This window comes from Tachysurus fulvidraco, chromosome 9 (genome assembly GCF_022655615.1).
Source record: "Tachysurus fulvidraco isolate hzauxx_2018 chromosome 9, HZAU_PFXX_2.0, whole genome shotgun sequence".
NCBI lineage: Eukaryota > Metazoa > Chordata > Actinopteri > Siluriformes > Bagridae > Tachysurus > Tachysurus fulvidraco.
In genome coordinates this window covers 3,136,329-3,150,417 of record NC_062526.1, presented here as the reverse complement: position 1 = coordinate 3,150,417, position 14,089 = coordinate 3,136,329, and the positions used below count along the sequence as shown (strand labels likewise).

At 41.9% G+C, this 14,089-nt stretch overlaps 2 protein-coding genes and 1 pseudogene across 3 annotated transcripts in view; all 3 read right to left on the bottom strand.

The window, feature by feature from the left end:
- Positions 1–884: 884 nt before the first annotated feature.
- Positions 885–8,465, bottom strand: hscb (HscB mitochondrial iron-sulfur cluster cochaperone). The gene is made up of 6 exons (XM_027162727.2): positions 8,132–8,465; positions 7,922–8,018; positions 3,973–4,062; positions 1,676–1,820; positions 1,249–1,296; positions 885–1,071 (listed from the first exon to the last, which is right to left on the bottom strand). Exons 1-6 carry the CDS (start codon positions 8,383–8,385, stop codon positions 977–979), a joined length of 729 nt encoding a protein of 242 aa, XP_027018528.1. The 5' UTR covers positions 8,386–8,465; the 3' UTR covers positions 885–976.
- Positions 1,827–3,966, bottom strand: LOC125145588 (annotated as a pseudogene).
- Positions 8,466–8,667: 202 nt separating the features above from the next.
- The window catches only part of imp4 (IMP U3 small nucleolar ribonucleoprotein 4), an 8,935-nt gene continuing 3,513 nt past the window's right edge, over positions 8,668–14,089 (bottom strand). Inside the window, exons 3-10 of one of the 2 annotated variants that reach the window (XM_027162718.2) lie at positions 14,061–14,089; positions 12,873–12,982; positions 12,653–12,785; positions 12,418–12,572; positions 10,693–10,787; positions 10,250–10,323; positions 9,717–9,866; positions 8,668–8,878 (exon numbers count right to left, since the gene is read on the bottom strand). The exon at positions 14,061–14,089 is cut by the window's right edge and continues 55 nt beyond it. In XM_027162718.2, the coding sequence (XP_027018519.1) occupies positions 9,754–9,866; positions 10,250–10,323; positions 10,693–10,787; positions 12,418–12,572; positions 12,653–12,785; positions 12,873–12,982; positions 14,061–14,089 (709 nt within the window). In that variant the 3' untranslated portion in view covers positions 8,668–8,878; positions 9,717–9,753. Of the gene's footprint in view, positions 9,867–10,249; positions 10,324–10,692; positions 10,788–12,417; positions 12,573–12,652; positions 12,786–12,872; positions 12,983–14,060 lie in introns of both variants that reach the window. The other variant, XM_027162717.2, reaches the window with a different exon arrangement.

Genomic DNA, 14,089 nt, shown 5'->3' with positions numbered 1-14,089 from the left:
TATATATATATATATATATATATAGTATAGCAGCTATAAATGACTATATATATAAGTTATATAACAGGACACTAGCACTTGTGTCTCAGACTTTACACGACATCAACTTTAAACGTTTTGGCAAAACCAAAACACCCAAAGTAGGCGTGGCTTAAGTGGGAGTGGCTTTAAGGAAATGAAAATTTGATGGTAATTGTTTACATGGTCTTTTAATTCATCCAACGTGCTTCATATTGGACTTTGTGTCCTGTTAAGTTTTCTAAGCAGACTAAAATGATTGCACCATGTGTTCATATCTGTATCCATTTCGAGCACATTCGAGTTCATTTGGAACAACGTACTCGTTTACACCGATAATCTGCATGTGATCAAAATCTGTTTAACTCGGTTAATAATTGAATTTTTCCAACATTGGAGGCAGATTTGACTTGTGATTTCAGGATGTTTTAGCAAGAAATATTTCTACCGTTTGTATCCTAATTCAGGTTCGCCTCACACCTCCAGGGTTGGGGGTTTGATTCCCGCCTCCGCCTTGTGTGTGTGGAGTTTGCATGTTCTCCCCGTGCCTCGGGGGTTTCCTCCGGGTACTCCGGTTTCCTCCCCCGGTCCAAAGACATGCATGGTAGGTTGATCGGCATCTCTGGAAAATTGTCCATAGAGTGTGTGATTGATGAATGAAAGTGTGTGTGTGTGTGTATGCCCTGTGATGGGTTGGCACTCCATCCAGGGTGTATCCTGCCTCGATGCCCGATGACGCCTGAGATAGGCACAGGCTCCCCGTGACCCGAGGTAGTTCGGATAAGCGGTAGAAAATGAGTGAGAGTGTATCCTAATTCTCCCTATTGTTTGTTTCCAACCATTACAGCACAAAATAACCACACGGATTAAAAATAGATTTTAATTTACATGATGTTCATCTTTTACACGTTCAAGCACTTTTACTTTCGAAGCGTCGAACCGTTCCTTCTCCACCACCTCAAAAGTTCTCCCTCAGTTTCTCCTTTACCTTCTCTTCCAGATTTGCAAAGTATTTCATTTGAATCAGGAGCTCTCTGGCTGACTTCAGGTCCCCTGGGAAAATTGGGGTTAGAATATAACAAAGAAATGAAATAAATCTTAAAAAGAAATCACCTTTTTTTTTCAGACGAGTCAAGGAAACGAGCTCCCTCGCGTGAGCGTGACCTCGGTCGTGTGTTTCGACTGATCTCAAATTTACAAGGAGCGAAAAAGGGGAAATTAGGAGGATACCTTTGTTTAGCGATGTATTCATCTGTTCTGTCAGGTTTTTCAAGGTCACTGGAGGAGAAAAGAAAAGATCATGTGTATTTACAGGGCCCTGCTTTTAAACGATTGGAGATGGGAATACCACAGAAAAAGATTGTTTTGTTTTTGGTTGTTTTGTTTTTTTTTTTTTAAATCCTCTTAACTTTTATTTATTTATTTATTTATTTTTAAAAGAACACGCTAGGCCGAAATAAATATCCAAATAGCTAAAGATAGAAGAAGAAGAAAAAAGAGTGAAAATGAAAACGTAGCCTTGAGCGTTTCTTTAAAGCGTACACGAAAAGTCAAATAAACAAGGCCTACGTGTGGGTGTAAAAATGTTCGGCAGATTTATTTATTTATTTATTTATTTTATTTTATTTTTTAAATCGTGTTGTGTAGCTGTGCTCACCTTGCACTTCCTGGCCTACAGCCCTGACCTCGTCGAGGCTCTGGGTCTCTGCCAGCTTCTCGTTGACGTCCATGACCTTTAATAGCAAAGCTGGATCTGCCGCGGCGTCTGTGCCTTCGTCCAGCTCGACTCCTTGTAACTGCAGCTGAGATTCGTCATCATCATCATCATCATCATCAAGATCAGTAGCTGTACTTTATACCGCAATGAGTTCTCAAATCTGATTGGTCAGCAGATTTTTACAACAGCGCAAATGTTTATGTAAACAGGCTATTGTCACTATGGTAACAGCTCTTTCACTTCGACTTCGGTGGCAAATGTAACATATCTCATATAATCTTGGGAGTAATGATAAACAGATTAAAGAAAGGCATATAATCTTGGATATGGTGTTTTTTTGCAAGGGGACATTTATCTTTCTCTTTTATTGAGTCTCCAGCATCAGAGTGAAAACAGCGTTCTGAAATGTTAATGGTTTAAAAAGAAAAAAAATAATAATAATCATCGCAGGTCACGTGGCAATGGATGTAGTGCAGTCTGTCCGGATTGTGTTAACACTACACACACATAAACGGCCGAGCGGCAGCTACCGAATCGTTCGTAGTAGTACTGATTCGGGGGCATTATTTACTGAATTGAACACTGTAGGTACTGAATTGCATGCAGAAGATATTTAATCGTTTACATTTTTTACTGAATCAAACGCAGCAGATACTGAATCTTATGAAGTAGGTACTAAATTGAATGCAGTGGGTACTGAATCGTAGTCCAGAAGATACTGAATCGTATGCAGGATGCACTGAATCGTACTGAATCGTATGCAGGATGTACTGAATCGTACTGAATCGTATGCAGGATGTATGGAATCATACTGAATCGTATGCAGCATGTACTGAATCGTACTGAATCGTATGCAGGATGTATGGAATCATATGCAGGATGTACTGAATCGTATGCAGGATGTATGGAATCGTATGCAGGATGTACTGAATCGTATGCAGGATGTACTGAATCGTATGCAGGATGTAATGAATCATACTGAATCGTATGCAGGATGTAATGAATCATACTGAATCGTATGCAGGATGTACTGAATCGTACTGAATCGTATGCAGGATGTACTGAATCGTATGCAGGATGTACTGAATCGTATGCAGGATGTACTGAATCGTATGCAGGATGTACTGAATCGTATGCAGGATGTACTGAATCGTATGCAGGATGTACTGAATTGTATGCAGGATGTACTGAATCGTATGCAGGATGTAATGAATCATACTGAATCGTATGCAGGATGTATGGAATCATACTGAATCGTATGCAGCATGTACTGAATCGTACTGAATCGTATGCAGGATGTATGGAATCATATGCAGGATGTACTGAATCGTATGCAGGATGTATGGAATCGTATGCAGGATGTACTGAATCGTATGCAGGATGTATGGAATCGTACTGAATCGTATGCAGGATGTACTGAATCGTATGCAGGATGTAATGAATCATACTGAATCGTATGCAGGATGTAATGAATCATAATGAATCGTATGCAGGATGTACTGAATCGTACTGAATCGTATGCAGGATGTACTGAATCGTATGCAGGATGTACTGAATCGTATGCAGGATGTACTGAATCGTATGCAGGATGTACTGAATTGTATGCAGGATGTACTGAATCGTATGCAGGATGTAATGAATCATACTGAATCGTATGCAGGATGTAATGAATCATACTGAATCGTATGCAGGATGTACTGAATCGTACTGAATCGTATGCAGGATGTACTGAATCGTATGCAGGATGTACTGAATCGTATGCAGGATGTACTGAATCGTATGCAGGATGTACTGAATCGTATGCAGGATGTAATGAATCATACTGAATCGTATGCAGGATGTACTGAATCGTATGCAGGATGTACTGAATCATATGCAGCATGTATTGTCCTATTATAGCATTTAGGCAGTTCGCAAGCTTTACATTCCAATCGTATTATACTGTGTTTCTCAAAGTATACTGGGCCTAAAGTGCTTAATTTTGTCCATAAAAAAAATTCGAGCACAATCACAAGATGGCTGTGAAAATGTACAAACACTGGAACTGTGCCCTTGGCAGCAGCAGCAGGGGGGGAAAAAATAATCCCTAGAATAATTAGGACATTATTTTATGCTTCGAATCTGACAAGCCGAAGACATAAAAAATAAACATCACCGGCGATGACACTCGCAAAGAAACGTATTTTGTACGGAAAGCAGGAAGCTACTTTGAGATTTTACGAAAAAGCTCCTCTTACCAAGTAGACGCTCCGTGTGAGAGGTTTCTGTAGGGTCCTGTAGGCTTTGTTTATCAAGGCTGATTGCTCTTCAGAATATCTCTGTTCTGTCTGGAACAAAGAGATACAAAAAAAAAAAAGCATCCAAATGAATGAAAACTCATTATGTAAAAATCTGACGTTAAAAATAACTCGGCAGTCAAACACGGGGCGTCGAAAGGAAATCGTTCTTTTGTAAGTTCACAAAAGGGGGAAAAAAGTAATCTAAAACTCTCACGTTTTGCTCACAGCTACTCGTTCACATCTATCACACAGTTTCAGAACAATCCCCAAGCTCACAGCTGCTCTCTCCGGTCACGAGTCCTCGGCCACGTCGATAATTGGATTCTTTCTCCGATGTTCTCAGGTGTCTCTGTGTTTGGATGACGGCAGAGGGGAAGGGAGTAAGGCGGATCTCGGCGGAGCAGGGACGAGGTGAGAGATGGGTGTCGGGAAGGATAACACCAGGGAGATGAGAGAGAACCGGCAGGATGTGGAGGAGGAACCGTTTCAGAGTCTTGAGAGCTTGAGAACTTTTAAGAACTTTGCAAACCCGTAAGCGTTTAGTCTTTTCAAAAACAGCAAAGGGATCTTAGCGGTCTGTTAAACAAGTGGGCGGAGTTATAAACCTCAAGGGTTATGGGACTGCTATCAGACGGCGGGTTCAATCGGTAACCTGGACACTGGCATCGGATCCGTGTGCAAGACGCTCGGAATGGTTTGAAAGACAAACTCGACAGTCAGAAGCACCTTCTTAGGACAGGTTAAACTGACAGGAAGGCAAATAAACATTCTTTGCATTCGTGTTGAGCTGAAAAGCAAATCAAAAATCACAAACACACACAAACTCTTAGCAGCAGCAGAGCACTTCAGGTTCCACTCTTCAGGTCAGATGATAACAGGAAGCTGAGGTTACAGGTTTGGAGATCAGCTTGAGGTCTGAAGAAGCTTTATTTCTGCCATTGCAGATTCAGCCTGCTGGAGGTGCTGTAATGCTGTGATGAAGGTCTTCTTGAGCTGCTTTCACTATCTGTTTTGAAATGTCATGGTTTGAGGATCGTCGCTGATCACGTGACTCCATTTAGAGCCATCATTTACTCGCCGGATAACGTCTGCTAGCGTCACGTTCGCACGTACTGCGACAAATCAACCGGAGAATCATTTGCTTTCAGTGAGAATTAGTGACTGCTGGTGAAATGAACAACAGCGATTAGATGTAGGCGTGTCCAGCGTCTCCTCCGTCTAGTATGGTATGATACGTTGCCGATAGCCTCACCGCACACGGACACGCTATTACCACGGCAACCTGTAGTAGGAATGGGTCTCTCTTGCATCATGTGTTCCGGCTAGAAGTTGCATGGGACTGTAGACAGGAGACACGCGAGTCTCGGGGGAATGTTTCCGTCTTGTAGGATCCATGCCTTGAAGACTTCTGAGAACGATTAATATTAGTAAAATCTTCCTTTTCTATCGTTAGAGTTTACGAGTTCACTCAGAAAAGCTGAACGCAGGGAAGATACTGACATCGTACAAAACCTACAGGATACAGTATCTCAAAGAAGTAAGTACACCCCTCACATTTATGTACATATTTTATTCTATCTTTTGATGTGAAAACACTAAAATAAGAAATGACTCTGTGCTACAGTGTAAAGTAGTGAGTGTTCAGCTTGTATAACAGCTTACTGTCCCCTCAAAATAACTCAACACACAGCCATTAATGTCTAAACCGCTGGCCACAACAAGTGAGTACACCCCTAAGTGAAAATGTCCAAATTGGGCCCAATTAGTTATTTTCTCTCGCCGGTGTCATGTGTCTCGTTAGTGTTACATGGTCTCAGGTGTGATCAAGGAGCAGGTGTGTTAAGTTTGGTGTTATCGCTCTCACTCTCTCATACTCGCCACTGGAGGTTCAACATGGCTAAGAACTCTCTGAGGATCTGAAAAAAAAAAAATTGTTGCTCTACATAAAGACCCTAAAAATGAGCTTCAGCATGGTGACCAATACCATATAGCAGGACAGTTAACAGGACAGGTTCCACTCAGAACAGGCCTCGCCATGATCCACCAGACAAGTTGAGTGCACGTGGTCAGTGTCATATCCAGAGGTTGTGTTTGGGAAATAGACGTACGGATGCTGCCAGCATTGCTGCAGAGGAGAGGAGAGGAGAGGGTGTTCAGCCTGTCAGTGCTCAGACCATACAGCACACTGCATCAATCTGGTCTGCATGGCTGTCATCCCTGAAGGAAGTCTCTTCTAAAGATGATGCACAAGAAAGCCTGAAAACAGTTTGCTCTAGACAAGCAGACTAAGGACATGGATTACTGGAACCATGTCCTGTGGTCTGTTGAGACCAAGATAAACTTATTTGGTTCAGACCAGGCAAGGAGTACAAAAACAAGTGTATCTTGCCTACAGTCATGCATGGTGCTGGAAGGTGGAGGAGCGCAAGGTCTCTAACATCCACCAGCTCCGTGATGTCGTCATGCAGGAACTTATGAGGACTCCATTGGCAACCAGTGATGCTCCGGTGAACTCCATGCCCAAGAGGGTTAAGGCAGTGCTGGAAAATAATGGTGGCTACACAAAATATTGACACTTTGGGCCCAATTTGGACATTTTCACTTAGGGGTGTACTCACTTTTGTGGCCAGCGGTTAAGACATTAATGGCTGTGTGTTGAGTTATTTTGAAGGGACAACAAGCTGTTATACAAGCTGAACACACACTGTGGCACAGTGTCATTTCTTCAGTGTTGTCACATGAAAAGATGTAATAAAATATTTACACAAATATGTATTCACTTGACATACATGGAACACAACACTATTCTTACATTATTTATTTATCGGGGAGCAGTTGGGGGGGGGGGGGTTCGGTGCCTCGCTCAAGGGCACCTCGGTCGTAGTATTGCCGGCCCGAGACTCGAACCCACAACCTTAGGGTTAGGAGTCAAACTCTCTAACCATTAGGCCACGGCTTCCCATGTGTGTTTGTGTCTTGTCAATGTCATTCTGTTACACTGTGGAGCTTCTGTACTATAACAAATCCCTCGTATGTGAAAACGTACCTGGCAATAAAGATCTTTCTGATCTGATTTCTGATTCTGATTCTAAACGTGAGGGGTGTATTTGAAGAGCTATTTTCCAAAATGCGATAAACGCCAAAATAAAAAAAAAACTAGTTTGTCATGTCATTTTGCTGTGTTGTGAACCTATTTACTGCTCCATCAATGTTTCATGCAAAAACGCTATATTTCCTTGTTTAAAATGTACTGCAAGATGCAGTTCCTTTCCAAATCGCGATAAGCGCCAAACCTGTTTTTTTGCCTAAACGCTACATATGTCCTCTCGACCGATCAGAATCCGGTGAGCGCTCGACGCAATCCAACATAGCGGCGGTCTGAGGCGAGAGATGTTTGTTTGTGTGCAGTCTTCAAAATGAGTGTTTTTAACTGTAATAACAATTTCGATGGCCTGGATGAGCCATTAATTTTTTTTTACTATTTATTTTTTACTATTTATATTATTCGGAAGTTATTTATTTCCCTGATGTCACATGTTGCATGTTTTCTTGTTGGTTTATGTCTCTTTTTATAAAAATAAATAAATTAATTAATTAATTAATTAAAAAGAAACTCTGAATTTATATTCAACAAAATTGTTGTTTCATTTAACAATACATGCTCAGACTGAGCCAACAGACCATTTTAACAGGATAAATTGAATATAAACAAAATGTGTGGGTCTTGGTTAATAAAAAAAAAAAAAAAAAAAAAAAAAAAGCATTTTCATAAAAACTATTAAAATGGATTTATAGCGTTTTGGAAAAGAGCTCATTTACTTCTGTGAGGTTGGCTTGTAATTCCCCAGACTGGCAGCAGAGGGCAGTGTTGCTCTCACGTTTTCTCTCTCTACTCCAAGCTCAGTACCTGTGATTTCTGGCTGAAGTTGTCAGGATGCATAGATCTCTGCAGCTCTATGTATTTTCCCTGAAGCTCCTGAGTGTCCAAAGCAAACGTTTGATCACTAAAAGTTAAACAAACGTTGATGTTCATCATGTGATTGTCACGTCAAGCTGGATTGGAATTGTATTATTTACATTTGCATTGAACATTAAACATTAAACACATGAAACTTACCAGTTTAAGATCTCAAAGTAAGTAGCTTTTTCCTGAGGAGGCTGTATGGAGTTACATGAGGAGCAGAAGAACAGCTGAGCAGATGAACCACAACTCCAACACTTTCTTACTGATGAACATGAGCACCTTTTACAATAAACAGAGTCTTTTCTAAAGAACCGGAGCGTTTTTTCAGGTGATCTACACGAAGCGAAGACGCTGCAGATGTTCAGGACACATCTGTGAGACGCGCACAACATCCGCACACACTGCATGATTCTCCAAAGTCAACAATAAACACACACACGTGTGTCACAATGACTGGCCGTTTCCGGGTTGGCCCTGCACATGCGTAGACGCGAAAAGTTTGACATGCGTTTCAAAATAAAAGCCGCATTTCTAAACATAAAACACACGGAAAAAAACTCTTAAACGTGTTTATTGGGATTAAATCAAACCCCTACCCCACATTGAAGGTTTTATTTATTACTACATTTTCTAATCATTAAGTGTAAAAGGAATAAAATAAAATCTAGCGAAGAAAAACGGAAACTTTGGCCGCTTGTTTTAGTTTTTATTGGAGCACATACGAGACACATCATGTACAAAGACACTGATAGAAAATAAATCTGTTCATTTGAATTTAGTTATCGAAGGATTTAGTATTATTGATAATGACCTTCGTAACACGGCGCTGTTGAATTCGGATTCAGAAGGAAAGATGATCCGTAAGGTGATGTTTATAAATGTGTGGAAGGAGTCGAGAGTCTAGTAAACAGTCAGAAAAATGGAGATATGGTTAAAAAAACAACAATACAATTACAAGCTGTGTTTTTTAGTCCAGAGGGGGGGGGGGGGAGAGACAGAGAGGAAGAGGAAGAGAGAGAATAGTTACAGTCATATGCAAAAAACAAAGAGGAAGGGGAAGAGAGAGAGAGAGAGAATGATGGAATGATTTGTTTTAGACATTTCACATCATTAAACATACATGCTATATATATATATATATAACATATGATAGAAATAACTTTTGAGCTGTTACTGGAACATAATCAACCAAACAAGAAGTGTTTTATTCCTTATTTAAGGCACTCAGCAGCTCAGAATAATGATTGTGCCACAACTTTTCCTCTCTGTCTGCCATCAGATATTTAGAGAAACCTTAAAGACATGAATAAATACTAAAGTACTGAGTATCTTACACTCCACACACATCTGGTATGGAAAATATGAAATCCCTCAAAATACAAATGAGTGATTATCTGTACACACACATCTGTATGTACACATCTGTATGTACAAACACACATCTGTATGTACACACACACATCTGTATGTACACACACACATATCTGTATGTACACATTTGTATGTAAACGCATCTGTAAGTACAAACACACACACCTGTATGTACACACACACCTGTATGTACACATTTGTATGTAAACACATCTGTATGTACACATTCTGTCTTCAGAAAGCGATAAACGTTATTTTCTGTGGTTTAAAAAAAAAAAAAAAAAAACACCTTACACACTCATACTGCCTCCACACACAGATCTTAACATTTAGATAATCTGTAAAAAAAGCAGAGCGATAAACCCACATGGAGTCTTTATCCAGCATCGCTCCGGATGTGTGTTTTACTGCACACTTAAACTCTTTCTCTTTTTGGCGGTGCGCGTGTAGGCGTGATGACGCCACTCCACCTCCGCCGTGCTCTCGTTCTCCAGAGTGCCCAGCTTGATCATGTACACTGAGGAAAAGACGGAAAAGACAAAAGCTCAGACGTCATTGCTATTTGTGTCTCTGTTTGGTGTTCCCAGGTCGGCGAAGATGGTCATGTGACCTTCATCATGGCTACACTGTCTTTATACAGTACGCTTCGATATAAAAATCAAACACAAGTCTGTCGATATACAAAAATATGTTGGATAAAATACGTGTTGTGAATGTCAGTATGGAAAAAAATAAATAAATAAATCTTAAAGCACAACAGAGAATTTTCAGGAAATGATCTTAGTTAGATTGATCGGCCTGAAAAACATTTTAAAAAGGAAATACAATTGAACTAGAAGTGATAGAAATTGTGTTATGATTTAATTATCTGTTCCGGGGGCCAATTAACAAGTCACTCACGTTTCATTTCAAAACGGGGTCCGACTTCGGTCAGCTCGACGTTCTTGTGGTTGGTTTTCTTGTAAACGTGATGCCTGTAACGCACAAAGCAACAGAAATGTGTTTATTGTGCAAAGGGTCATAATCAGCAGCAATTAAGGGGTCCGAGCACTTTCTGGCCCAACCCCTTACTGACGAAGGAAGAACAGAAGCTTTAAGCGCTTCAGGATTTGGGGACAAAATGTCACGCGATTGCTGAGACGCTGCCTCAATTCCTGCTTTCACTAAACCTCTCAAGTTGAAAATACAAAATTTTGGTCAATATGTAAAAACTCCATCAATCTTTGCTCAGTGACTTTTTTGTGCTTGGCCCCTAAAACATGCTACATAAGAGGACGCAATCACGCTTGTTCAACCCAAATGATCACACGACAGCCTAAGAGTAAAAGACTGAATGGAGCCACCTGAAGGAGATGTAATCATCTTGATTGGCGAATGTAATAACACGTTTGCTGTCGTCTTTAGGAACCGGAAACAGGTACTTGAGGATGTTGGACACCTGAATGTGGAGGGAGATAAAAGCCCATGAGCTTCAAATAAACAAGCACACAAATATTTCATGATAAATGTCTGGGATGGAAAATAAGCTGCATGTACAAACATCAGCACCTTCTGTTTCCAGGAACAATTCCCATGATGTCTGATTCTGTATAGTAAAACTATGGGACTGAGGTTTGGTAAATCCAGTGGACCATCAGGCTTCTCCACACACACACACACACACACACACACACTCACTCACACACACACACACACACACACTCACTCACACACACTCACTCACACACACTCACTCACACACACTCACGCACACACTCAACACCACACACACCACTTCACACACACAGCACACACACAACACACACACTCACGCACACACACCACCCACACACTCACACACACACGCACTCACACCACTCACGCCACACACGCACACTCACACACTCACTCACACACTCACTCACACACTCACTCACACACTCACTCACACACTCACTCACTCACACTCACTCACACACTCACTCACTCACACTCACTCACACACACACACTCACTCACACACACACACTCACTCACACACACACACTCACTCACACACACACACTCACTCACACTCACTCACACACACTCACTCACACACACTCACTCACACACACTCACTCACACACACTCACTCACACACACTCACTCACACACACTCACTCACACACACTCACTCACTCACACACTCACTCACACACTCACTCACACACTCACACACACACGATATGCTGCACTTGGCGGGCATCCTTTTCCAAAGCGGTGTGCAAAAGTGCTTTTAAATCTCTATCGCTAAAAAACATTAACACTGGCTCACTAGGTTAAAGACTTTGTGTACCATCAACCTGAAACTTTTTTTATAACTCAAATATGGGAACATACTGGACATATTTTTAATCCAAGACGCAAACGCAATGCACATGTTGACCACTAGATGGTGCTGATACGCCACAGCACTGCATTTCCAGCCATGACATTTCTGACGTTTGTCCAAAAAAAATAAATGAGTTTAAAAAAAAAAGCTCAAATTTATTATTCATATCGAATACATTTAGCTGTAATATGAACGTTTTGAAGATGAAACACAGTTCTGTGAATGGATAAAAGGTGTCTGTGAGAATGTTAAGCAAACAACGACATCCAGATACGAAAGCGTCACGAGCTGCGTTTATAACTCATTAACACCAAGAGAGGGAAAAAAAAAACAAGAATGATGACACAAATAATGTTCATGCCTGCTAGAAGGTAAGAGGGAACGAGGCTTGTTTCACGACACACTATAAAGGTCAAAGATACCATAAAGAGTTAAAAAAAAACGTACGATTAGTAGCTGCATTTCTATAACAACGGCTGTGACTGAAATGCAGCTACTAATCGTACGTTTATTGCACCGTTTCCGTAGTAACACTGAACATAGGAGCCTGTATAGGTGGGAGTGTTGACTCTACATGTACAGATAATATAACCGGTGTTGTTAAATGGAAAAAAAATTAAAAAAATCATGCACGTCAGACTGTTTCATTTGAAACGCAGAGGAACTGATTATTTTTGTTTATCTTCGATTGACGTCGTCTTCCTGCGTGACTCACCCGTCTGCCGAGGCGAGAGGTGAAGTTGTGAAAGATGAGGTGGGGGAAGGCTTCGGACATGGTGCCGATGTCCGGGACGTCGTGTCTCATCACCACGTTGTACAGAGTGAAATACGCCGTCGGTCCGAAAGGCAAGTGACACACGATGAGACCGTCTGCAGGAACAGAAAGACACTCGGACGCTCAGAGCGAAGGCAAATACCGTCACGCAGGACGAGGATTTTAGTGACCGTACCTGGCTGTCCTCTGGTCTCGTGAACTATCACCAGATCTGTCACGCTGTTGGCCTTGCACGCATGCACCAGGGTGTCAACTTCATGGTTTCCTCTGTTCATGCGCTGGGCCCCTGGGAATATCAGCTTCACTTCCTGTGGTTAACAAGCACAGGTTTTTATACATGATGCGTGAGGTGAGAATGTGTCTTAAACAAATGTTGCAGTAATACAATAAATCACCTTGGCAAACATCTTGAGTCTAGAGCTCGGATCTCTGGATGTCGTCACCATGACTTTAGGGTCTTCTACACCGGCCCACTTGTACTCATCATCCATATGGGAGCTGACGCCTGAGATGGACACACACACACACACACACACACGCACACACACGCACACGCACACACGCGCACGCACACACGCGCACGCACACACGCGCACGCACACACGCGCACGCACACACGCGCACGCACACACGCGCACGCACACACACGCGCACACACAGACAGGCAGACAGACAGGCAGACAGACAGACAAGCAGACAGACAAGCAGACAGGCAGACAGACACACACAGAGGCACACACAGAGGCACACAGACATACAAAGGCAGACAGACAGACACACACACACAGACACACACACAGACAGGCAGGCAGGCAGGCAGACAGACACACACACACACACACACACACACAGACAGGCAGGCAGACAGACAGGCAGACAGACACACACACACACACACACAGACACACACACACAGACAGGCAGGCAGGCAGACAGACACACACACAGACACACACAGACAGGCAGGCAGGCAGACAGACACACACACACAGACACACACACAGACACACACACAGACACACACACAGACAGGCAGGCAGGCAGGCAGACAGACACACACACACAGACACACACACAGACACACACACAGACAGGCAGACAGACAGGCAGACAGACAGGCAGACAGACAGGCAGACAGACAGGCAGACAGACAGGCAGACAGACACACACACACACACACACCAGTTATATCAGTTCAGGTTCAGGATGGTGTGAATAATCTTCTGTGCTCTACATGACTTACTTCTTCACTAAACTTCAGCATCAGACTTTTGCTTGATCTGATTTTACTGCCGCATTAAAATCAGAGATAAAAGTCTGATTAAAAAAACCTTCAAATACGAATCCTGAGGGTTTTTTTTATTTAAACGTGTAAAAAATAAAAACGTATAAAGTGTGTATTAATGACTGAAAATCAAACTGCATCACTAAAGACCTGAACACGTATGAAAGCGTGTACAGGTGAAAGTGTGTGGTGTAGAAACTAAAATAGCAAAATGTTTTCAACTGAAATGCTTCCCACTTTAAATTCTCTCCTTAACCAAGTAAAATGTTAACAGCTCGTGTCAGTGGTAAAGGTTTACCGTCGCCGCCCTCATCGTCGAACTCCAGA